This window comes from Ambystoma mexicanum, chromosome 8 (genome assembly GCF_040938575.1).
Source record: "Ambystoma mexicanum isolate Mex_15411 chromosome 8, UKY_AmexF1_1, whole genome shotgun sequence".
Taxonomy (NCBI): domain Eukaryota; kingdom Metazoa; phylum Chordata; class Amphibia; order Caudata; family Ambystomatidae; genus Ambystoma; species Ambystoma mexicanum.
In genome coordinates, this window is record NC_090929.1 from 43566878 (window position 1) to 43590208 (window position 23331).

Genomic DNA, 23331 nt, shown 5'->3' on the forward strand with positions numbered 1-23331 from the left:
CGGGTCGTTGGAGAATGGGGCTGTGAAGGCAGGTCCCTGTAAGAAGGGTAGGAGTCTTTGGTCAGTTGACGGGCACTCCTTGTAAGGGCAGGAGGCAAGGGTGGAGGGGGGTGGGATGTGGTTGTAGTGGTGGGGATGTTAAAGGTGATGGTGTGGTGGTCGGACAATGGGGGGGGGGTGTTGCCCGTGACTGTGATGGGGCAATTGTGGTGGGCGATCCAGTCTAGTGATCTGCCTAGGGCGTGTGTGGGGTTGGTGATGGTGTTGACGAATCCTAGGGTGGCTAGAGCTGTGTCAAGGGCTTTGGCCGTAGGGTCTTTGGCGTCATTCAGGCCAAGGTTAATGTCTCCAAGGAAAATGGCTTTGGATGACTTTTTGAGGTTGTCCGCCAGGAGGTGGGTAATGGAGGCCTGGAAGTCTCCTAGGGGGGCCTGGTGGTCGATAGATGAGGTGTAGGGTGATGGTGCATTGGTGCGAGATGGTGAGTTTCAATTGAAGGCAGTCGCTGTTATTGTTGATAGTTTTGTCAGCCTTTCTGATGGTGATCGAGTCTTTGGCTATGAGTGCGACACCGCCTCCAGTGGTCATGCGATCTTGTCTCGTGATGGCATAGCCAGGTGGGAGAGCAAAGGATAGGGCGGGGCCTGAGGCTTCATGTAGCCAAGTTTTGGTGACCATTAGAAGATCTAGATATAGGGTGGTAATAAGATCGTGGATGTCTAGTGCATGCGCATTGATGGATCGGGCGTTGATGAGGGCACATTTGAGGTGCGGTTCAGGGGTGACATTGATGGTCGAGGGTGGCACATCCGAACCAGTGGGGTGGGCATTTTCTGGGGTCATAGACACAGATAAAGTGGCATTTGCATCATTAGGTAGCAAGGCAGTGGTAGAAGAATTGCAGATAGCGGTAATTTCATTCAAACCAGTGGGGGGCATGTTTTCTGGGGTCATAGACACAGATAAAGTGGCATTTGCATCATTAGGTAGCAAGGCAGTGGTAGAATTGCAGATAGTGGTAATTTCATTCAAACCAGTGGGGGGCATGTTTTCTGGGGTCATAGACACAGATAAAGTGGCATTTGCATCATTAGGTAGCAAGGCAGTGGTAGAAGAATTGCAGATAGCGGTAATTTCATTCAAACCAGTGGGGGGCATGTTTTCTGGGGTCATAGGCACAGATAAAGTGGCATTTGCATCATTAGGTAGCAAGGCAGTGGTAGAAGAATTGCAGATAGCGGTAATTTCATTCAAACCAGTGGGGGGCATGTTTTCTGGGGTCATAAACACAGATAAAGTGGCATTTGCATCATTAGGTAGCAAGGCAGTGGTAGAAGAATTGCAGATAGCGGTAATTTCATTCATACGTGTGAGTGACACATTAACAAGAGTCTTAGACATTGTATCCAATGCAAATGGGTCATGGCGGTGCTTGATAAGTGGGTTTAGCTTCGCTGTGTGGCTTAGTCTATGGTATAGATGCAGTGCTGGGGAAGTGGCCTTTCGGTTAGTTGTAGCTATGGTTCTCGACTGTAGGCGTGCATTGCGTGCACTTGTGGGGATGGGCAGAGTGACCAATACGCTAGGTAGAGTACGTGTGCGTAGACGGCCTTTTAGCGAGTGAGTAGGGTGGTTCCGGAGTGCGGGACTCCTTACCTTGTGATTCCAGTAAGTCTCCGTGGCGAACGGCAGGCTGCGAGCAGCGAAGAGCTGCAAAGAGGAGTGCAGGCCTTGTCCTCCGGCCTTCGCCTTGCGGCTCACTCCCTCTCCCTTTAAAGCGGGGGGGGGGGGGTAGCTGCAAGATACAAAGTTCAAATGGGCTTAGGATTCCCTTCCCCAAGCTTCAAACAATAATTCTGCTACAGCTCAGCAAATACTTGCTCCTTCTAGCTTGCTTTAGTACTTAATACACAGCTATTTGTGTTTTACTTACAAGGTCTTTACTTGTCACCATTTAGGGCTCTCTGGTCTAGGCGCCGTTGTCAGACCACACTGTCCACCCATCACAGGTCGTGCAACCAGGAATCTTATGCTTCTCCTTGTCTGGATTTATGATCTCTGTAATCTTCACAATGGGGAACTCCCTGGTCTAGGTGCAGTTGTCAGACTGCACGTGCCACCCATCACAGGTAACACAACGAGGAGTTCCCTTAGCTTGAGTTAACACCTTTAGCAGGCTTGCTTGTCTCAGACTTCTTGCATTACGCACTTGCATTCCCTTTTGTCAAGACCACACTTTTATGCATCAGTACCTTGCTTTGCTATGTACTGTGCGAGACCTGAGGTGTCTCACTGTCCGAACCCTGGGGATCTCTCTCTGAGGTGGCCAGGACACAGACATCGCCCTTGGATCCAGACCCTGGTGGTGGACAAGTGCAGGAGGATCACCTAGGGGAAGGGTCCTCAGGGAGTGAGGATGAGACATCTGATGGCAAGACGCAGTATTCCCCTCTTGCCAACACTTCCTCAACCTTTATAGGTTATTCTGAATCCTGTCCCGTTGCCCCCAATTCTAACAAGTACCAACAATGAAAGGAGGTTTAGGAGAACCGGGAGAAGGACATTTTTTTCCTTGCATTTATTTTTTTTGTGCATTTATTTGTGAATTCTTTTTTTTCCTGTTGTTAGTCCTATGTCCTGCACTTGCTTTTCCTCCCCTTCCCTTGGCACTTTTCCCCTTTCATCTCCCCTGCGCTTGCACAGTCACAATATCACTGGGCCTATTAAGATCGTTCTCCAGCATGGGGTCTGGCATGGATTCACATGCTCAGGAATATCCCCGTCATCAGGCTGGGAATCCTTGCTGAAAGAAAAAATATAAACCAATTACTGAACTCGGGGTCATGTTGTCCACCCAGCCAGTGACAGCCCTCTCCCAAAACCCCTCCACTGGCAGCCAACTTCAGATTTTTAATGCACGTTCAAGTGTTGGGAGTCCTCGCGTTTCGCTCTTCAAGCTTTCTGCGTTTTTTCAAGTTTTTGGTAGGAAAACTCTGTTTTCGGTTCAATTGAGCCTGTGTGCTCTATCGTTTATCCTTCCGATTTACAGGGACCCAGTTTTCAGCATCTTTCATCTGGTACGGGGGGCTCTGGAAGTCTATGCCTCCGTCGATGTTGGAGCGCACGCCCCACCACTTATCGCTCAATGGAACTCCTCGTCGAGCACGATTCTGTCCTGGAAGCCTCCAGACACCTGGATCCAATGGGCATTCAGGAATTCCTGCAGCGGGCGCATCTGCAACCTCCAGAGCCGGATCAGGTATATACATGTCGATATTATGCTGAGCAGTGGCTTGATGGTCCTCACCGTGGCGATCTTCAGTGCTAACAACCATTGCACCTTGCCCAAGATGGCCACTATCCTCTCCTCCGATGGCGCAGCTGGGCAGGACACTGTGTTGAGCCTGGATCCCAGGAACAACGCGTCCTGCAATGGAGTTAAGCAGGACTTGGCATAATTCACAGAGACCCCCAGGTCCATCAGCAGCCAGACGGTCCTCGCTGTGTGATCGACGGCGATGTCCCTTGACTTGGCCCGGATGAGCCAGTCATTGAGGTAAGGATACACATGAATCCCCTGTAGTCGTAGATGGGCCGTCACCAGTGCCCGGCACTTGGTGAAGACTTCGGGCGCTGACTTCAGTCCGAAGGGGAGAGCCATGAACTGGTAATGCTTCCCCTGTACAACAAAGCACAGGAACTTGCAATGCTTTGCATGTATTGGAACGTGGAAGTATGCGTCCTCTAAATCCAACGACGACAGAAAGTCTCCCTCCTCCAGCTGGCCGAGCATGTGCTGCAGCATGACCATCCTGGACTTTTGTGACTTTATGTACTTGTTGAGTCGTCGTAGAGCAAGAATGGTCCTCCAGCCCCTGGTCTTCTTTCTTACGAGAAAGTATCTTGAGTAAACTCCAAAGCCCCAGAGTCGCTTTGGAACCAGCTCTATCGCCCCGTTTCTTAACATGGCCCCAACTTCAAGCAGCAGCTGAGGGATGTGTTGTTCCTGTCTGGGGCACCGGTGGTATTCGCGGACACTTCAGTTGAAGTTTCAAAGTGTGTCCATGTGCGAGAGTGTCCAGGACCCATCGGACGGTGGAGATGGTCTCCCACACGCTGACAAAGTTCGCCAGCCGGCCCCCCACGCGGGTGCAGGGTTGGGGGCCCAACGTCTTGGCCAGTTCAGTCCTGCTTGGAGGCCGGCGCACCGCCCTGAGAGCCTTGGAGTGACCCCTGTTGGCTTCCTGGGTCGTAGAACGGGAGGGTTGGCGGTAAGAGGATGAGCCCCCCCCGAAACCCTTCAAAGACCTGCTAGACTTCCCTGCTGAGGAACGAAAGGACGGATGGTGCTGTTGCAGTGTGCCCAAAACACGGGTAGTCTCCATGTCACTCTTCAAGGCCTTGATGGATTCATCAACGTCCTTCCCGAAAAGGTTGTCTCCGTCGAACGGCATGTCCAGGACCGTCGTCTGGACCTCCTGTCTAAAGTTGGCGGCCTTGAGCCAGCCACGACGATGAAGGCAACCCCTGTTTCCCATCTGGCAGAAACCCATGTCTGCAATGTCCAGGGCCACCATGATGGCGTGGTCCGACGCCACCTCGCCTTCCTGAAGGATCTCCAAAGCCTCGACCCGTTTGTCATCGGGGAGGAAATCCAGGAGTAGAGCCATCTTATACCAAAGCTCCCGGTCATATCTGGCCACAATCGTTAAGGCGTTGGCTGCCTTGACCGTCGTCGAGTAGATGACATTTCTATCCATGGAATCCAACGTCTTCTCCTCGTTGTCTGTGGGTGCAGATGAAGCAGACGACGAATTTGATGACTTCTTCCTGGCGGCCGCTGAGACCACCGAGTCTGGCGATGGTTGAGACCGTAGACACCTGGGCGCAAACTCCACCACCCGGTATTTCTTTTCAAGTCGGTCTCTCTTCGCTGGGGCTGATGCAGGGTTCCTCAGCAACGCCAGCCCCTCATCCCAGACGTGGCCCAGAAGTGGGAATCGACAGGATGGTCTTCCTTTTCGCCTGCCGGCGCTGGTACAGGAAGCCCTCCTTCTTCTTCTCTTCCGGAGTGAGCTGGAAAAGCTCTGACGCACGGGCGATCATGGAATGGAAGGATCCCACTTTGTTCGGTGGAGAAGCCAGTGACATTCCGCCGTCGTCATCGGTATCTGTTGTCGCTGTGTCCGGCCCCTTCCCCCCTAGGAGGGGAGGGCAGCAATGATTGGAATGGAGGTGTAGGGCGCCTCCTCCTTTTCTTCAGCGGTGGAGGCCCTGGTGTCAACGGGGTTGTCGCCGGTGGTATCACTGGTGGTATCACTGGTGGTGCTGTCGGCATCCTCTTCTGAATCTCTGACACCAGTGTGTGGAGGGTCGAGAGAATATCCTGCGACAGATCTCTGGGAATTGCCTGGGGAGCAGGGTCGCTGGGCCCACCACCCATATCGTCATCCCCATCGACATTGTCATCGGCGTCGTCATTGCAGGTATCTCCTCGACGTTCTCATCGTCGTCATCCCCAACCTCCTCCGGGATGGTGTGGACGGAAAGTATCTCCTCCTCATCGGAAGTAGAAATTCCATGCCCTGGAGTTCTTCCCCACCTCCCACCCCCTCTTCGGGTCCTGAGGGGTCGGTTTCGGGCTAAGTTCTGGCATCCTCTTCTCCTGAGTCTTTTCAACCGGCCAGGACAGAATCGTGCTCGACGAGGAGTTCCATCGAGCGATAAGGTGGTGCGCTCCAACATCGACGTAGGCATAGACTTCCAGAGCCCCCCGTACCAGGAGACTGTAATCTCGGACCTGGAAGAATGGGGAGCCCACACCCATTCTTCCATTATTCTTCTGTATTCACGCCAGAGGTCTGTGGCTGCCAGAGAAGACGCTGCACATCAACGTACTGGAATTATGGGCAGTGTTTTGGGCCCTCAAGTCGTTTCTGCCGCCCTTCAAGGGCAAAGTGGTGAGGGTCTTCACGGACAAAACCACCATGATCTTTTACATCCTGAAGCAGAGGGGCACCAGGACTTGTGGCACTGGGCCTTCGCCCAGGGGATGGGCCTCGTTCCGTTTCACCTGGCAGGAGTGAAGAACACTGTCGCTGACTCTCTCAGCAGGGAGCTGTGCTCTTGTTACGAGTGGGAGCTACGGCAGGATCAAGTGGACAGACTTTTTCCGCCAGTGGGGCATTCCCCAGATCAATCTGTTTGCGACGGCGACGAACACGAAGAGCCGGAGGTTCGCCAGCAGGTTTCCCCAGCCAGGGAGCATGGGGGACACATTCTCCTTCCCTTGGGAAGGCCTGTTTCTCTAATCGTTCCCCCTATTGCCACTTCACCTACGAGTCATCAGTCAACTCAGACGGTACCGGTGCGGCATGATCCTCGTCGCACCTTCATGGCCGAGGCTTATCTGGTACCCGGACCTTCTCAGCATGTCAGCGTCCCTTCCAGTCAAGTGTCATGATCCTTGCCCCCAACCCCCTTTGGACAACATACTGGAGCCAGACCTCGATCACCCACATGGACCTTAAAGACCTCCCTGCCTTTGGCGCCAGGCTCATGCATTTATCTGAAGACAACTTGGCATTGGACGCTGTAATGCACTGTGTGCAATATGGATGTCCCCACATAACTCAGTTCTATGAACTGAGCTATGCGGTCTAGCTTTTTGGGTGTAGTTCAACCCAGGGATACCTGGGATACTTGGAGGCTATTCAAACCACGCCCGGGCAGAGGAACCCGCTTTGCGTTACTCTGCACCTGCAGCGTGACACTCTCCATGTTCGGATCGGTCTCCTGTAGGCCTTGCCTTTTCCTCCGCATCTCGCGCACCTGCAAGAACAAGAACAGCGTTAATAGTGTACTTACCTTGGGGAGTATCCTGCTTCCATCCATCGCTCCTCCAGTCCTGTGGACAAACAACATTACGGCGGTGTCATCTCCATCTCGGCACGCCGCATCCTGGAAGAAACGAACAAAAGGAAAAGACATTATTAAGCATTATCATATTCCAGTTCACTCAAACAGCAAAAAGAGTCAAACGCAAATGCGTACCTGGACTCAAACCGCTCAGGGTAACTTCAGCTCCGGAGCACTCCATCGACATGCAAAGGGAAAAGACAAGACAGGTTAGCACATAAAGGACAAGAAGGCGCTGCGTATCGCGCTTACTCACTGCACCTTATTCTCTCAGCCGGCAGCCACACTGGGACATTGCAGCGCCTGTATGGGACAGTGAGAAAGACATTGATCAGCCCAAGAAAAAGCGAACAGCGCAGCGCATTGCGCTTTCACTCACCGCTTAGCAATCAGCTCCCTTAAGCAGCACGACACCATCTCCGACCCCGCCAACACCCAATGGAGAAGTGAAACGTTATAAGGGGGCCAAAAGACAAGAAAAGGACAATTCATTGAGAATCAACAACCTACCTTGTCAGACCCAATTGGGCCCGCACCAGTGAAGCAACTAGGTTAAATAGCGCCTACATCAACCGACGCATCCCTGCACTGAAGGGCAGGACAGAGAGCACACAACACCAGAGACAGAGAGCACACAACACCAGAAAACAAGGTGAGGAGAGGACATAGGGGAAGGTTTGCTCCCCAAGGGAAGAGGGGGTTAAGCATCCAGAGACAACAGAGTTTAAATCCGGAAATCCTGTGTTTCAGGCCCAGTCTCCAGCCGAACAGATTCCGGGGAAGGGTTCAAGGTCGTGAGAGGTACAGGCAGGCTGAGTGGCGTCCCCGTGGATACCAGGTGAGCGTTACATCAAGCTACCAGTGGTTGCAGATCTTCTCGCCAGGGAAGGTGGTGCAATCATGCACCATGAACCAGGATCGCTGAACCTGAAGGCCTGGCTCCTGCAGCATTAGAGTTCAGTGGTTACGAGCTGCCGGCGGACTGCACGGAGGTCCTTGCCAGGGCATCGTCGACTCTTAAATGCTACAGACACAAATGGAAGCGTTTTGCGACTTGGTGTTGGTTGCAGAAGATTAACCCGCTGAGGGTCACGGCCCCGCCGAGTTCTACAGTACTTGTTGGCACTAGCTAAATCGGGACTGGCGAACGCTTCCATCAAGGTACACCTGGTGGCTATCTCCCGATACACCCGATCTCCAGGACGGTCTTCCCTTTGGTCGCACCGGTTAGTCAAGGAGTTCATCAAGGGACTGTTCCGTTTGTTCCCACCGGTGAAGGCTGCGGCCCCGGCAGCATGGGAACTTACTGTGGTGTTAACTCGGCTCATGAGGCCTCCATTCCAGCCTATGCATCAAGTTCCGCTCAAATTTTTGTCCTGGAAGACGACTTTCCTAGTGGCCATCACCTCTGCCAGGTGAGAGTAGGTGAGATCCAGGCTCTTTCCCGCAAGTGGCCTTATTTGACTTTCCACAAGACGAATTTGGTGCTGCGGACGCACTCCTCCTTCATGCCCTAGGTTCCGTCAGAATTTCATCGCAATGAGCCATTGGTGTTTTCCTGTGGGTTTTTTTCAACGCCTTCGTCGCTGGCTGAGAGGACTTTGAAATCGCTGGATGTGGCTTGAGTGCTGATGTTTTACATGGCCCGCACAAAGACTTTCCGGAAAATGTCTGAGATTTTTGTGAACTTTGGCCCTGTGAACCATGGGAAGGCCCTGTCCAAGGCTTCCATTTCCAGATGTCTCTCCGGCTGCATCACTCATTGTCACCGGTTGGCAAACCGACCACTGCCTGGCTATCCGAGAGCCCATTCTACCATAACGATCGCTGCTATGATGGCGTTCCTGTCTGGTGTGCCCCTGTTGGACATTTTCAGGGCTGCTGCGTGGAGGTCGATGCACACCTTTGCACAATTCTACTGCATCGACAGGGATTCCAGGGAGGGGTCCAGAGTCGGCCAAGCAGTGCTGCGCAACCTGTTCGCTTGAAGGTGAGCCTGGTGAGGAGGTAAGAGATTGCTTCTGTTGAGCCTTGCCACCTCCTGTGGTGTGTAAGTATGTACTGCTGTGTATTCTTTATTCATGAGCATGTGAATCCATACCAGACCCCATGCTGGAGAAGTGACACGTTACTTACCTGTAACTGTTGTTCTCGAGCATGGCTCTGGCATGGATTCACTTGAGAATCCTCCCGCCTGCCCCTCTGCGGCTCTTCTCCTGGTCCTACTGCCACTTTACGTGCTACCAAATCTCAAGATGGCTTCCAGGGGAGAGGCTTAGGGAGAGGGCAGTCATTGGCTAGGGGCAGTATGACCCAGAGATCAGTGATTGGTTTATAGGAGAAAGACAGTTTATAAACAAAAGTGAAACTGTTTTTTCTTTTACCGAGGATTCCCAGCCTGACGACGGGGAATATTCATGAGCATGTGAATCAATGCCATACCTATGCTGGAGAACAACAGTTACAGGTAAGTAACTTGTTCCTTTTCTTGTCCCCCCCTTGTTCCCTGCCTTGCCTGGTCGCGCCTTGAAACAATTGTGTATGGGAGCGCTATAAATAAACTATCATATATCAAATTACATATGTCAACCCGTGTACTACAACAATAGGGCTATTCCCTTTTTTCGGACAACTGTTTTCCGGACTTACCTAACATCATTAGAGAAAACTACAATTTCCATAATTCTTCCCCTCTATTCTTTTTCTAAAACCACGAGAAGAATAAGAAGAGGATCGGAACTATGAAGATTGCCCGTAGGAACCAATGTACCAAGAATTCCTATGGGCAGTCTCCATTTTGTCCCAAAAATGAGATCAGGCAGTGTCAGGCAATTACTAATAATAACTCGCACCTAACTTCCATTAAACTTCCCCACACGTATAAAAGCCAGAGCACAAGAGCACACACTGAGCGAGCTGGGCATGCTGGAGGGTGCCAGTAAGCCAGAGAGAGACCCACGGAGCTGAGAGGAACATGGAAGGCCTGTAGGAGGAAGGACTACCCAGACACTGAGTCTGACTGTGCTGGGGAGGCTGCAGTGTGGAGTTCAAGCTGTGCCTTCAGGAAGCCTAAACAAGGGGCCGCTGGGGTTGCCTGGTGGCACCCACAACAGAAATCCTCCCCTGAACGTAACTGGAGAGCCCAGGCCTCTGGGGGGCAGATGGCAAGACCCTGACCCCGGGTGAACATCCCCTAGTGCTCCTGCTGCTCCTGAAACCGCAAGAATACCATTTCGGGAGCTACCGAAGTGGGAGCAAAATAGAAAAAGAGAATTATGGGACTGGAAGTCCAAAGACATTTTTTCCTGTTTTTGTATAAATCGAAGTAGGGTCTTAGCCCGGCAGAAGGAGACCATTTGTGAACTTTGATAGGGGTCCCAGCCCCGTAGAGGGAGACCCTTTGTGACCTTTGAGAGGGGCTCAAGCCCAGCAGAGGGAGACCCTTTGTGCCCTTTGAGAGGGGTCCAAGCCTAGCAGAGGGACATCCTTTGTGAACTTTGAGAGTGGTCTGAGCCCGGCAGAGGGAGACCCTTTGTGAACTTTGAGAGGGGTTTGAGCCCGGCACAGGGAGACCTTTTGTGAACTTTGAGAGGGGTCCGAGCCCAGCTGAGGGAGACCCGTTGATGACAGCCCAGTGAAATCAACACAGCCGGTGAGTCGGGGAGACTGATACCAGACCGGTCTGTGTTGAGGCTTGGGTTGCAAGCGGCAACATTGTATAGTGAACTCTCGAGCGAACAGTGTATGAAACGCATGTGATAACCAACGCAAGGAAAACAGATGAGTGATTGAACTCTGAAACTGAGAGATGATGGAGATGATGCCCTTGAGAGAGTGGTCTGGCACCGCTCATTTGAAAGTCTCTGTAGGGTATCCAATTGAGAGTTAAGAAAGGTAAAAGACTGGCAAAATAACAGTACATCGAGGTGGTCCTGCGAAGGGGTCAAGCGAAATCGCATGCACCATTGAAAGTCTTAGATGTCGATACTGCTAAGCAAGTTGATGACAAAATAGATACAGTCGGTCCGAGCCCGGCGGAGGGAGACTTATTGAAATGACAAAGTAATCAAAGTTGGTCCGAGCCCGAAAGAGGGAGATCAATTGAAAGCTTTTGGGACAAAGCACGTTTGTGGTAAAGTGAATCAAAGTAAGTCTGAGTCCGGCCGAGGGAGACCGATTAAACATTGGGCCTCATTACACGGAAGGCGGTAAGGGTTAACGGTCACCGGTAATGGTACCGGTGACCGTTAACCCTTAACGCCTTACTACGAGGTCCCTTTGCGGGACCCAACATTAACGGCTGGTGTAGACCAGCCGTTAAAGTAGGGACCCGCAAAGGGACCAGGGTGCTAATTACGGTACCGCAATTTGCGGTACCATAATTAGCACCTTCCCCATTCCCATTATGCCCTATGGGGCAAAAATGGGAATGGGGAAGGGCAATGGAGGAAGGGGGAATTACCACCCCGCCAACCTTGGAATAGGGCGGTAATTCCCCTTTCCTCCAAGGCGGTGCCGGTAATTTACCGGCATGGACCAAGGTGCTAATAGCACCGCCTACCGTGTAATGAGGCCCATTGTGTTTAAACGATCTGAGCCCGACTGAGGGGATCTGGGGCTGAATCATGAATCACCCAAGAAATTGAATACGTGGAAATCTGACAAGCATTCTGTTGAAAAAGGACCTGAGCCCGGCAAAGCGGGATCTGGGGTGAACAGAATGTCACCCAAGAAATCAAGAATATTGAATTTAAGTGGATCTGAGCCCATCAAAGTGTGATCCGGGGTGCACAGGAATACACCTGAAAAGTTGAACATTGTGTCGAAAGGGGATCTGAGCCTGGCTGATTGGGATCCCGAGGTGGATAGTGAATCACCTGAGAAATTGAGTATGTGTGGAAACCTAAGAGGAAAGGAACTTATTGTTTGTTTGTCGCATCATGCCCTCTGAAAGAAGAGACTTTGAAAGGCAAAGAGGCTTGGCACAGAAGGCCCTGATGCTAATGTTTGAACTGCACCCGCGTGCTAGAGAAGCCAGAGACTGTGCTAAGCTTGAGTGTACCACCTTGTCCCGTGCTGAAAACGTGGGGATGGGAGGCCAACAGCCTGAACATCCTGACGTATTGTTTCTTTAACACTTTTCTTTTGCATACAAAAGAAGGATTGGCAATAGGTGTATTAGTGTAGGCCCTTTTATTTTGACAAGACACCACAGTGACTGTGTTATTATTATTTGATGGTCGTAGCTTTAGGTAGATTTAGGATTAGATAGGCGTTTTTCAAAACCTTTATTGAAGTTCAATAAACACCCTTGAACTGTGGTCACTTGTGTCTGTTTTACTGTTGCTACCATGCCTTCCTTACAGCACTCATAGTTCTTTTCTCACACCGAACATACAAGCTAGTTGAATTCTTCATGTGCTTTTGGTTTGCTCACAAATGTTGTCGTCTTGTTAAAAGCTTTTGTTTCACTCACATCCTTGTTCACACACACTCTGCCATTCAGCATGCCTGTTTAACTTTAAAGAGTTCCTTCGGTAACCATTACTCTAACGGCTTTGATTCAGTTCAGCATTCAAAATGCTTCAATTAGCATTCACTGTGTTTCTACTAGCATCTTTCCTTCAGTTCCATCGCATTTCACTCTACGCATGACAAAGGAATAATGGCGGTCTCGTGCACGTACCACATTCTATCAGGCTCATTGTTAAACCATTGGCAGTCTACTTTCCTTCAGTTTTGCTTATCCTCGAGTAAGCAGTCAACTTGTTACAGTATCACTCAGTGATCGTGCAAGGGATCAGACAGCCCGCCTCTTCTTGCAGACATCTGAACACCTTTCTCTGTGTCTCACACGCGTTGCGCTTTTCTCTTCACTCCTGTCTCTCGCAAGTGATACATTTGTATCGACCTTTGTCTATAACGTTCAGTCAGCTTCTGTTGTTTACTGGCAGTCATCTGCAAGAGTCTTTTGCTCCCACTTTAAAGCTCCAAAATTCACCCACCAGTTCTTTCACTCACTGGTCGCACTGTAATGAGTGCGGATAACCCAGCCTTCTCCATTAGGGCCAGGCTGTCTGTCTTCTTCTTGCTGATAGATTTTATCCATAGCTGTGATTTTTGTATACCGAAGCTTGAGCCTCATTACTCCATCTTCTCGGTTTGAGTATGTAGTCATGGGTTAGGATCCTTCTTGGTCTGTGTGGACTTGTCACAGTAGGGCTTGTTTCACAGGGTTTTCGCCGTGATGGCCGCGGGTAGCGGTCGACAGGGTTTGCAGTGGTGGCAGTGAGTCGTCTGATCAGAGGGTTTGGGTACTGATCCAGTACTTGGCAGAAGTTCTTACTCAGCTTTGCTAAATGTTTGTCCAACATCTTGATGCCCAGTTCTCTGTGAAGGTCTGCTACCCTTGTGAAGATTGGAGCTCCAGACGCTATCCGCCGGGCCTTATTCTGGATTTTTTTAAGAGTCTTCCGGTGTCGCTCATGGCAGATCATCCAGGTTGGCGAGGCATACGTCAGGGTAGGTCTGATGATAGCTTTGTAGACGTTGATCTTTGTCTGAAGGGGCATAGACTGCCATCTTTCCTGTTGCCTTCTGCTGAGTATTCTCGATATGGCTTCCACAGTTGAGTTTGCTGTCCAGGGTTACACTGAGGTAGCGGCTGCTGCTCTCTCACTTGATGGTCTCCCCATTGAGGTTGATGTGCAGGTGCTCCTTGATCTTCTTTTTGGTGAACGGTGTGGCAGTTGTTGCTGGTGTTGAGTTCTATCCGCCACTCGCTGTACCACATCGAGATGGTATCCAATGAAGCTTGCAGGTTCTTCACCACTTCTTTTTCACTGAATGACTGGGAGATGACTGCAACATCGTTCGAATACAATGCAAGGTCATTCTTGTGGAGATCTGTCGGGATGTTGTTGGTGAAGATGTTGAACATGAAGGTCCTGACGTTCGATCCCTGTAGCAGGCCTACTTGGATGGGATGTGATGAGGACATCTCAGACCGTATGGCAACATGGAAGGCACAGTCTCCCAGATAGCTTGCAATCGTCTTCATCAGGTAGTTCGGAAATCCCAGGCCGATCATTTTGTGCAGCAGTCCCTTGTGCCAGACTCGGTCGAATGCTTTGGTGACATCCAAGAGGACGATTCCCGTGGACTTGTTGATGTTGAATCCGTGGCTGATGGTGTCCACCACTCTCGGCAGCTGGTGGATTAGGGCCAGGGCTCCCTCGGCTTCCCCTTATACACCCCTGGGTCGGCTTCTGGCTATGAGGAGACAAGCCTTTCAAGCCCACAGGAAAGGGATAGCCTCACCACACCTCCTCCTTCTTCCTGTTTCTTCTGCTTCCATGCCACACTTCAAGGGACAGCCTTCCTACACAGCTACCAGTGTCTCGGCATCCGGGTTCCCCATGGCTTCCAGCTGCTTACATCGGCCTCCTCTTGACTCCACCTTGTCCAGTCGCTCTCTCTGTTGCTCTTTTTCTTTCCTTATATGCACCTGCAGCCCCTTGACTGGCACATCTAATTGACCCTGCCTGACCATGATTAAAGGGACATGCCTGACCCTTACAGCTCTCTTCATACATCTTCTTCGTCCCAGTACCAGAGTGGTGAAGTGGGTGTATGGTATTTTGCACTCTTAGTCGCCTCTTCTTCATCTCAGTACTAGAAGGTGTTACATGTGGGAAAATGAGGGGAGATGTTTTACAGTAGCCTAAAAAGGTTGAGGGAGGTGTAAGGGTAGATTGGGTGTCAATAGGGAAAGGTGGATACCATGTCTCGCCCATGGTATGATATGATAAGTCATTTATAAGGCACCTGTATACATGTGTTTGTAGGTGCCACAAGACAAGGAAGGGAAGACAGAAGTAGGACAAAACAATGATTTTACTAAGCCTTGTGTCATTCAGATCACGCAGGTGCAGGGGCCAGAGGGGGAGAAGTGCCAGGGGCAGGGGGACGGGTGAGTGCAAAGGAACTCATAAGTGCATCCAGGAAGGTGGCTCATAAGTGCAGAGAGTCAGGGGACTGTAGGGTTGCAGATATAGTCCCTAAGTGGTTGGGAGGCCCGTAGGCAGTGCAAGGGCAACTGATCGTGCAGGAGCCTGGTCCCGTAAGTTCAATGGGTAGCCTGTTAACCAGTATGCACAGCAGACATGGACATCAGCAAGAAAGAGGGAGGGAGAGAGAAAGCAGAAGCAAAAAGGAAGGTCTTGAGCAACTTCCGGAATTGCAGGTGGTCCGGCACAAGTCTGAGAGGGGCTGGGAGGCTGTTCCAGAGGGAGGCCCCAGCCGAGGACAGAGATCTACCCCCACTCTCTACCTGGAGAAGCGTCTGACCCTCAGAGAGTTGGAGGTGGATGAGCCGAGGGCTCGACAAGGACCCATAGGTAACCCATTCCCAATCCCTGAGGGCCCTTCACCCAGGTGATCCTCCCTCGCTTGTCCACCCCCAGGGTCTGGATCTAATAGCAATGGTCGTCCCCATGCCACCTGAAAAGAGGATCCAGGGAAATAGGAGTGAGCATACCCTCAGGTTTCTCACAGGTTCAACGTGGGGCTGAGGGCCGATAAGGTTTGTGTGCAAAGTAAGCAAACTAGAGATGGTAAGGGCTACTACTGCATTAGTGAGTTTGCAGGTGCTCTGGGCTGTGATGAGGAGGTGGGGTGGAGGTCTGGATGGAGGGTGGAGGGTATGTGATTGTGTGGAATAATGTATTTGATCCCCAAGTGGTCAGACCAGGGAAGGGGATTGATGGCCGTGATGGAGAGATTAGTATTAAGGCTGACGATCCAATCGAGGATGCAGCCTTTGGTATGTGTGGGAGAGGTAACCATTTGGCTGAGATTCATTTTGGAGAAGTGTGAATACTGGAAGGGGGGTCTGTTCTCCTGCTCTCTATATGGTAGAGGAGTGGTAGAGGAGAGGCACAGAGGACCCCAGCCAAGATTCTCTATTTGGTAAAACGTGGGCGAGCAATCAAGGCCTAGCTTCTCAGGAGGTGATGCGTGCTGGTTCTTAAGTACAGTGTAGTCCCCAAGCACCCACAAAGGAATGTCCGCACACTGTATTACTGTCTTTATATAATTAATGTTCACGGTTATGTACAATATCACGATAACTCACTTTGTACTCGGTTATCTACAATGGCAAATATACAGTTCTACGTGGTACCACAATCACTATTCAATCTCTTTAAAGTGCATCAACTGTATGGTTAAATGTTACACAAATCAGTTTGTAAAGGAAACCAACAATAGATATAGGAGGAAAGCAGTTGGTTAGAACAATAGGCAGAATACTGGCCCCTACCACTAGACACAGTTCTGTGTGGAGATCCTCCCACCTAGGCAACCTGTAGAATAAAGATATATCACAAGCCTAGTCCATATATTGGTCACAAGAGTCTTTCCAATAGTTCAGCGTGCTATAGAGTTCCTCGTCAGGAAATCGACGGCCCTTCTTGGTGCACTCCTTTTAAGGCAGGAGCCACGGGTCATCGAACGTCCCCCGATTAACAGGGTGAACTACGGCGGTGAAGTGGCAGCTTTGTTCCTATCGGTGCTCGTCAGCGACAGAGCGTAGACGTCCTGCCAGGAAGAGGCGTGCTGGGCACCTCAATATCAGGACTGCAAAAAGTTTGAAGAACTGTGGCCCAGCAAGGGCGTTGAGTCGTCCGGCGTCTCTGCGCGGAAACCCACCAGCAGATGCTCCTCGGCATGTCGGTAGCCTCGACTTTCTCCGGCGGGACAAAGTGGTCGACGGTGTGGACGAGAGCGTCCTTGGATCGAATGTTCTTAGGCAACGGGAGCACTTCGGCCACGGTCGGCAGCAGCGGTCGTCAAAGGTGACGGACAACAGTCCGGGCACTTCTGTTTGAGATTCCATTGCAGTCCTTGTCTCCGGTCGGCATCCTTTCGTAGGTCTGTCTACCAGGGAGCTTTGGCAAAGATCTCCAAACTATACTAAAACATTCCTTTTCAACAGTAGCCCACCTAAGTTCTCTACCCTTGAGTTGTCTACTGATGAATATGATCGGATGTTCTCTTCCTTTGTCATTTAACTGGGACAAGAAAGCTCCAATTCCAGTGTTGCAGGCGTCAGTTTGAACGATAAAGGGTTTGCTGTAAACAGGTGCACACAACACAGGTGCCCTACACAGACTTTCTTTCAAGCCATCAAAGGCCCTATGACAGTCTTCAGTCCAGTTAACCTTCCTAGGCTGCTTGGGTGAAGTCAGAGCTGTCAGAGGTGCAGCTATGGTTCCATAGTCCGCCATGAAATTGCGATAATACCCAGTGAGGCCCTAAAAAGGCTCTCACCTGGGTTTGAGTAGTGGGAGTCTCCCAGTCACGTACATCCTGTAATTTACTGGTGAGAGGTTGGATTTGACCCCCTCCTACCTCATGACCAAGATACGTGACTTTCCCCTGAGCTATCTGGCACTTGGTGGCCTTGATAGTGAGGTTAGCCCTTTTCAAGGATATTCTACCTCCGTTATATCTCTTTATGGTCTAATCGATTCATGTGCTCCCTCCGTTCTATATCTCTTCATGGTCTAACCGGCATTATAGCAGCACTAACAAATCTACTTTTTGATAGAAAGATGCTAAACAACAACGTTTTTCAAAACAATCTCCCCTTAACTGGAGCTGCGATCCATATTGTGCTTCCTATTTTATAAGTGTAAGGTGGTTCTCCCAAGGAAAAAGCGGAAGGATGGCAAGAGTAGCTACCTGTAGGAGTCCTGAGCGAAGGATACTACACCTTACCGCACACATGTGTGAATTTGAACCCAATGGGGATGGTCTATACTTGCATTCTCAGAAGTCCAGCCCACTGGCCAGCTACCCTATGCTTGTACCAGGTCAAATAAACAGTCACAGCCTGATAAGATTTGAATGGAGTACACTCCTTCTTTATATAATCATTTAAAAGAACAATAAGAACAACTCGGGGTTCCCCAAGTTATATGGCACTTACCACCTCCTGTAGTACAATTGCGGAACAGTCCTATATTCTTACATTCTTACATTTGCCTCCAATAGTTATACTTCTCATATACCCCAGTATCACACTGGAGGATAGCAGTACCCTTCAAAATGTGGGATCGCTATTGACTTAACTACAGTCTACTTTGAATAAGCACATAACTGGTTCCCTTCAGGTAGGAGCACCCCAGGTGCATTCTTTAGCACATATGGGAAGTAACCAACTGCTTTGCATCCAATAAGAACTTATGCTAGTAAGAATTATACACAAGTTAGAAAACTAACACTTTACATTCACTGGCAGCCTGTTTGGTGAGTGATATATATGTCACTCTGTGAAAGATAGTGAGCTAAGGAATCTGAGTAAGGCCCTTGTAACCAGGACTAATGTCTGGCAGAGGGACTCCCAGGAACCCCCTTGTTTTTTTTACTTATGATAAACCCACACAGCTCTTTCCTATACGTGGTGCAATGATGAAAGGGATTTCTCTCATATGGTACATGGTCAACCCTTTTACTGCTTGCAAGGTACTTGCTGGAAAGACTTGCCACCTAGATAAATAACCATTCTTTACTCCATGGGAGACATTGGTGAGCGTGGTTTTACACATTAGACAATTTAACCTTCTTTCACTTCACGAGTCACTTAGGTGCACCTGGGTCGACACATTGAATAAATAAACCCTTTTTTCACTTCATGAGGTACATTGGCTCACATGAGTTAACACCTATGGTAAATAAATGCTTGTTTACTTCACGGGATACATTGGAGAACAGGGGTTGACCCATATGGTAAGTAAACCCTCTTTCACTTCATGAGGTACATTGGCGCATGTGGGTTACCACCTATGGTAAATAAATACTCTTTCACTCCATGGGATACACTGGCGAGCATGGGTTGACACGAAAAATAAGTAAACCCTCTTTCATTTCAGCAGGTACATTAGCACACGTGGATTGACGATTTAGATAATTACACCATCTTTCACTTCATGGGGTACATTGACGAGCGTGCGTTGACACATAGTAAACCCTCATTCACTTCATGGGATAAATGGGCAACAGTGGTTTAACACCTAGGTAAATAAATACTCTTTCACAGTTTGGGCCCTTCCCAGTGACGGCCAGCTAACAATTACGTCCTCTCATAAGGTGTGCGCTTCCCTACAGTCTATCCATCGGCACCATGTGGAGCCCCTCGCGATAGGCCACCTCGCCGCTAAAAAAACAACAAGGCACAGGGAAAGAAGAACTAATATGCAGTGTCCGGCAAAGGGCCCTGACGCAAGCTCAGAGTTCTGACAGAAACAGACTGACCGCTTTATGTCCCAACATACTGTATTAAATGTAAGAGAAACTCCTGCGAAGGACCCCTACATGGGAGGTTTTTCTACCTTACACCTCTCTCTCTCTCTCTCTCTCTCTCTCTCTCTCTCTCTCTCTCTCTCTCTCTCTCTCTCTCTCTCTCTCTCTCTCTCTCTCTCTCTCTCTCTCGAGCCCTCCCCTTTCTCCAACAGACCACTTAACTATAGTATCTGTAATAACAAGTTAATCTGAATATTCCCTTTCATCTCTCTTCCGTAGATGTAGTGCAGCCGCAGGATGGCTTAACGTTTTTCCAGCGATGCATTGTGCACAGGTGTTGCAGTACTCCTCTACTTCAGAGCCCAAGCGGCCAGTAAAATCTACTGTGTACTAGTTTGATAGTCCGTTCACTTCCCAGATGTACATGCTGGTCATGGAGAGCACGCAGAGCCTGGGTACATAGTGAATGGAGTAGCATAACTTGGTGGATTAGTCGCCCCTGGATTTGGCTCTCCTTATATAACACTCCTCCCTTTAGCACTAGCGTCCTCCATTCCTTGCGATATATAGAGTGCTTTGGCAAGTTTCTTCTGTCCAGCGCCCCGTTCCACCAGCCTCTTTGCTCTGCAGCACTTCACGTATCTCTGTATCTTACTTCTGACTTTGGGCCTCATCACGAGTTTGGCGGTAACCCTTAAATCGGGCGGTAGCGCTGTTGCGCCGGAACTAAGGGTCCGACAAATCAGGGCTTCAATGGATTTCTCGCCAGAAATAGCACCGGTGGGTTTGGCGGTAGGGCAGATAGTGCCTTCGCTATTAGCGCCAGCATTACCGCCCAACTCGTGATGAGGCCCTTTGTCTAAGCTTCGCCAAGTTCATGTGCAGCATTTCAGGTGCGGCCGGCTTGTTGCGTCACAGTAACTCACAGGGATTCCCTGTTCTGTCCCTCTTAGGCAATCAATACAGCAGTTGGACACACCCACTTCCTGCAAATGGCCTTCATCGTGGCTACTGAGGCTGTCTCAAAATGGATGTACTCTGAGTTGGCCTCAGCGAGTGGTCTTCTGGACAAGTCATCTGCGTCTACATGGCGGACTCCAGGGCAATATTCTAACTGGAAGTTGTACGTAGACAGTGCGGCCAACCAGCGATGGCAAGTAGCATCGAGTTTGGTGGTTTTGAGGACATAGGTGAGAGGATTGTTGTCCGTCATCACTATGAAAGTAGCTCTGTAAAGATAGTCATGCAATTTTTCTAATATGGCCCATTTCAGGCTAGAAACTCCAGCTTGTGAGTGGGGTATTTCATTTCATACGAGTTCAGTCGACGACTCTTGATAAAGTACGGCTCCCAATCCATCCAAGCTGGCATCCACGTGTACAATATAAGGCAGTTGGGGATCAGCATATGCCAAGATGGGCGCACTCATAAGAGTTTGTTTTTAACTGAACAAAGGCTTGCTCACACTTCTCACTGCAGCAGGGCCAAAACTGTCCTTGGGATGGTGATGCGTTGCGCACGGCTTCCCATGATTTACCTCCATCTTCCTTGGACCCGGATAACCCTTTGTCAATTCAGTGACGGGTCGGGCTGTTTTGGCGAAGCCGGGCACAAACCTGTGGTAGTAATTACAGAAACCCAAGAAGCTTCTCAGTTCGCTCAGATTATGCGGACGGGGCCAAGTTTCGAGGGCTTCCCTCTTAGCAGGATCCACCCTCACTCCTTCCTCTGACACCACAGGACCAATGTATTTCACACTGGTGGGCAGAACTGGCATTTTTCCAATGACACTTTTAGCCCTTGCTGTTGTAGACGGTCTAAGACTTTCAGTAGCCGTTGGTGATGCTTGTCTAAGGTCCTCCCAAACACAATCACATTGTGTAGGTAGAACAGTACTTCAAGTAAGTACATATCCCCAACTGTCTTCTCCATCCGGTGTTAAAACGTGGCGGGCTACCCAGATATACCCTGAGGCATACGAGTGAACTTGTAAACCCCAAAGGGGCAGATGAAAGCCGTCTTCTCCTTATCCTCAGGTAGCATGGGAATCTTGTAATATCCACTCCTTAGGTCCAAGACCAAGGACCACTTGCTCCCAACCAAACAGTCAAGGGCCTCATCCATCCTGGGAGTAGTGTATTGATCGGGCACTGTCCTGCTGTTCAGTCGCCGGTAGTCAATGCACAGACTCACATCGTTGTTCCTTTTCCTGGCCACCAGAATGGGTGACGCATACAGTCTCCTCAACTCCTGGATAACCCCTGCCTGTTATAGCTCTTCAAGGTGGCACTGCACGTCTTCCACATCAGCCGGAGCTAATCTTTGTGACCTTTCTCGAAAGGGGCTGGTATCATTCAATCGTATTTGGTGTTGCTTCTCCCACATCTCAGTCCCAGGTCGAAAACACATCGGCCCGCAGGGTCAGTTGGTCACGCATATTATCCTTTTTCCGGTCAGACACGGGCGAGTCGCTAAAGTTTATGGCACTTTTTCCAATACACATCAGTCAGAGGCAGAAATAATTGGGAGGATAGCTCAGGGGCAACGTGCTTGCCTTGGAAGCAAGACTACACATAGCAACACAGGTTCGATCCGGGTCCGCACTTAGAAACCTATGGGTATTAAGCGCGTTATAAATAACCTATCATACCATATCACTTCTATCCTGGTTCCGGCCACCTGTGTGACGATTCAGCAATGTGAAGCTGGGAGATTGTCCGTCCACCCGGGAGGTGTACAGTTTTTTCAGTGATATTAGTGACAGGGACTCGAATGTGAATCACCCCCTTGCCAGTATCACTAACTTGGTAGAGTCTCTCCCAGGGGTTATTCACCCAAGAACAGGTCATTGGGCTGTGTTCGTGCTGGTAGAGAGATTCCCAGACCCCCCTTTGTTTGCATACATTAACTTTGGGTTTCACCCTAAGTGAACAGGGCAATCCAGACGTGGACCCCTTGCTCACTGTTCTTAGAGAGGCAACAGTTTCACCTCACTGATGATGCCCAACAAGGCTGAAACAAGTGTATGGGGTTACTGATGGTACTCTTGTTCAGAGGAGAATTGCCTAGCATTTCGGCGCTGGACTGCCCCTGGGCAGGACAAAGGCTGATATGCGGGGAAATTTCTTCTCTGTGAAAAGGACAGTGAGCTAAAGACTTGGTAGAGTCTCTCCCAGGGGTTATTCACCCAAGAACAGGTCATTGGGCTGTGTTCGTGCTGGTAGAGAGATTCCCAGACCCCCCTTTGTTTGCATACATTAACTTTGGGTTTCCCCCTAAGTGAACAGGGCAATCCAGACGTGGACCCCTTGCTCACTGTTCTTAGAGAGGCAACAGTTTCACCTCACTGATGATGCCCAACAAGGCTGAAACACGTGTATTGGGTTACTGATGGTACTCTTGTTCAGAGGAGAATTGCCTAGCATTTCGGCGCTGGACTGCCCCTGGGCAGGACAAAGGCTGATATGCGGGGAAATTTCTTCTCTGTGAAAAGGACAGTGAGCTAAAGACTTGGTAGAGTCTCTCCCAGGGGTTATTCTCCCAAGAACAGGTCATTGGGCTGTGTTCGTGCTGGTAGAGAGATTCCCAGACCCCCCTTTGTTTGCATACATTAACTTTGGGTTTCACCCTAAGTGAACAGGGCAATCCAGACGTGGACCCCTTGCTCACTGTTCTTAGAGAGGCAACAGTTTCACCTCACTGATGATGCCCAACAAGGCTGAAACACGTGTATGGGGTTACTGATGGTACTCTTGTTCAGAGGAGAATTGCCTAGCATTTCGGCGCTGGACTGCCCCTGGGCAGGACAAAGGCTGATATGCGGGGAAATTTCTTCTCTGTGAAAAGGACAGTGAGCTAAAGACTTGGTAGAGTCTCTCCCAGGGGTTATTCACCCAAGAACAGGTCATTGGGCTGTGTTCGTGCTGGTAGAGAGATTCTCAGACCCCCCTTTGTTTGCATACATTAACTTTGGGTTTCACCCTAAGTGAACAGGGCAATCCAGACGTGGACCCCTTGCTCACTGTTCTTAGAGAGGCAACAGTTTCACCTCACTGATGATGCCCAACAAGGCTGAAACACGTGTATGGGGTTACTGATGGTACTCTT

General features: G+C 50.0%; 1 protein-coding gene across 5 annotated transcripts in view; it reads left to right on the plus strand.

The window, feature by feature from the left end:
* The window catches only part of USP20 (ubiquitin specific peptidase 20), a 587649-nt gene that overhangs the window by 533702 nt on the left and 30616 nt on the right, over positions 1–23331 (plus strand). The window contains exon 24 of one of the 5 annotated variants that reach the window (XM_069609237.1): positions 20178–20326. The exons of the other annotated variants lie outside the window; for them this stretch is intronic. Within the exon in view, the coding sequence (XP_069465338.1) occupies positions 20178–20239 (62 nt within the window). The 3' untranslated portion in view covers positions 20240–20326. Of the gene's footprint in view, positions 1–20177; positions 20327–23331 lie in introns of those variants that run through there. 5 annotated transcript variants of the gene reach the window in all.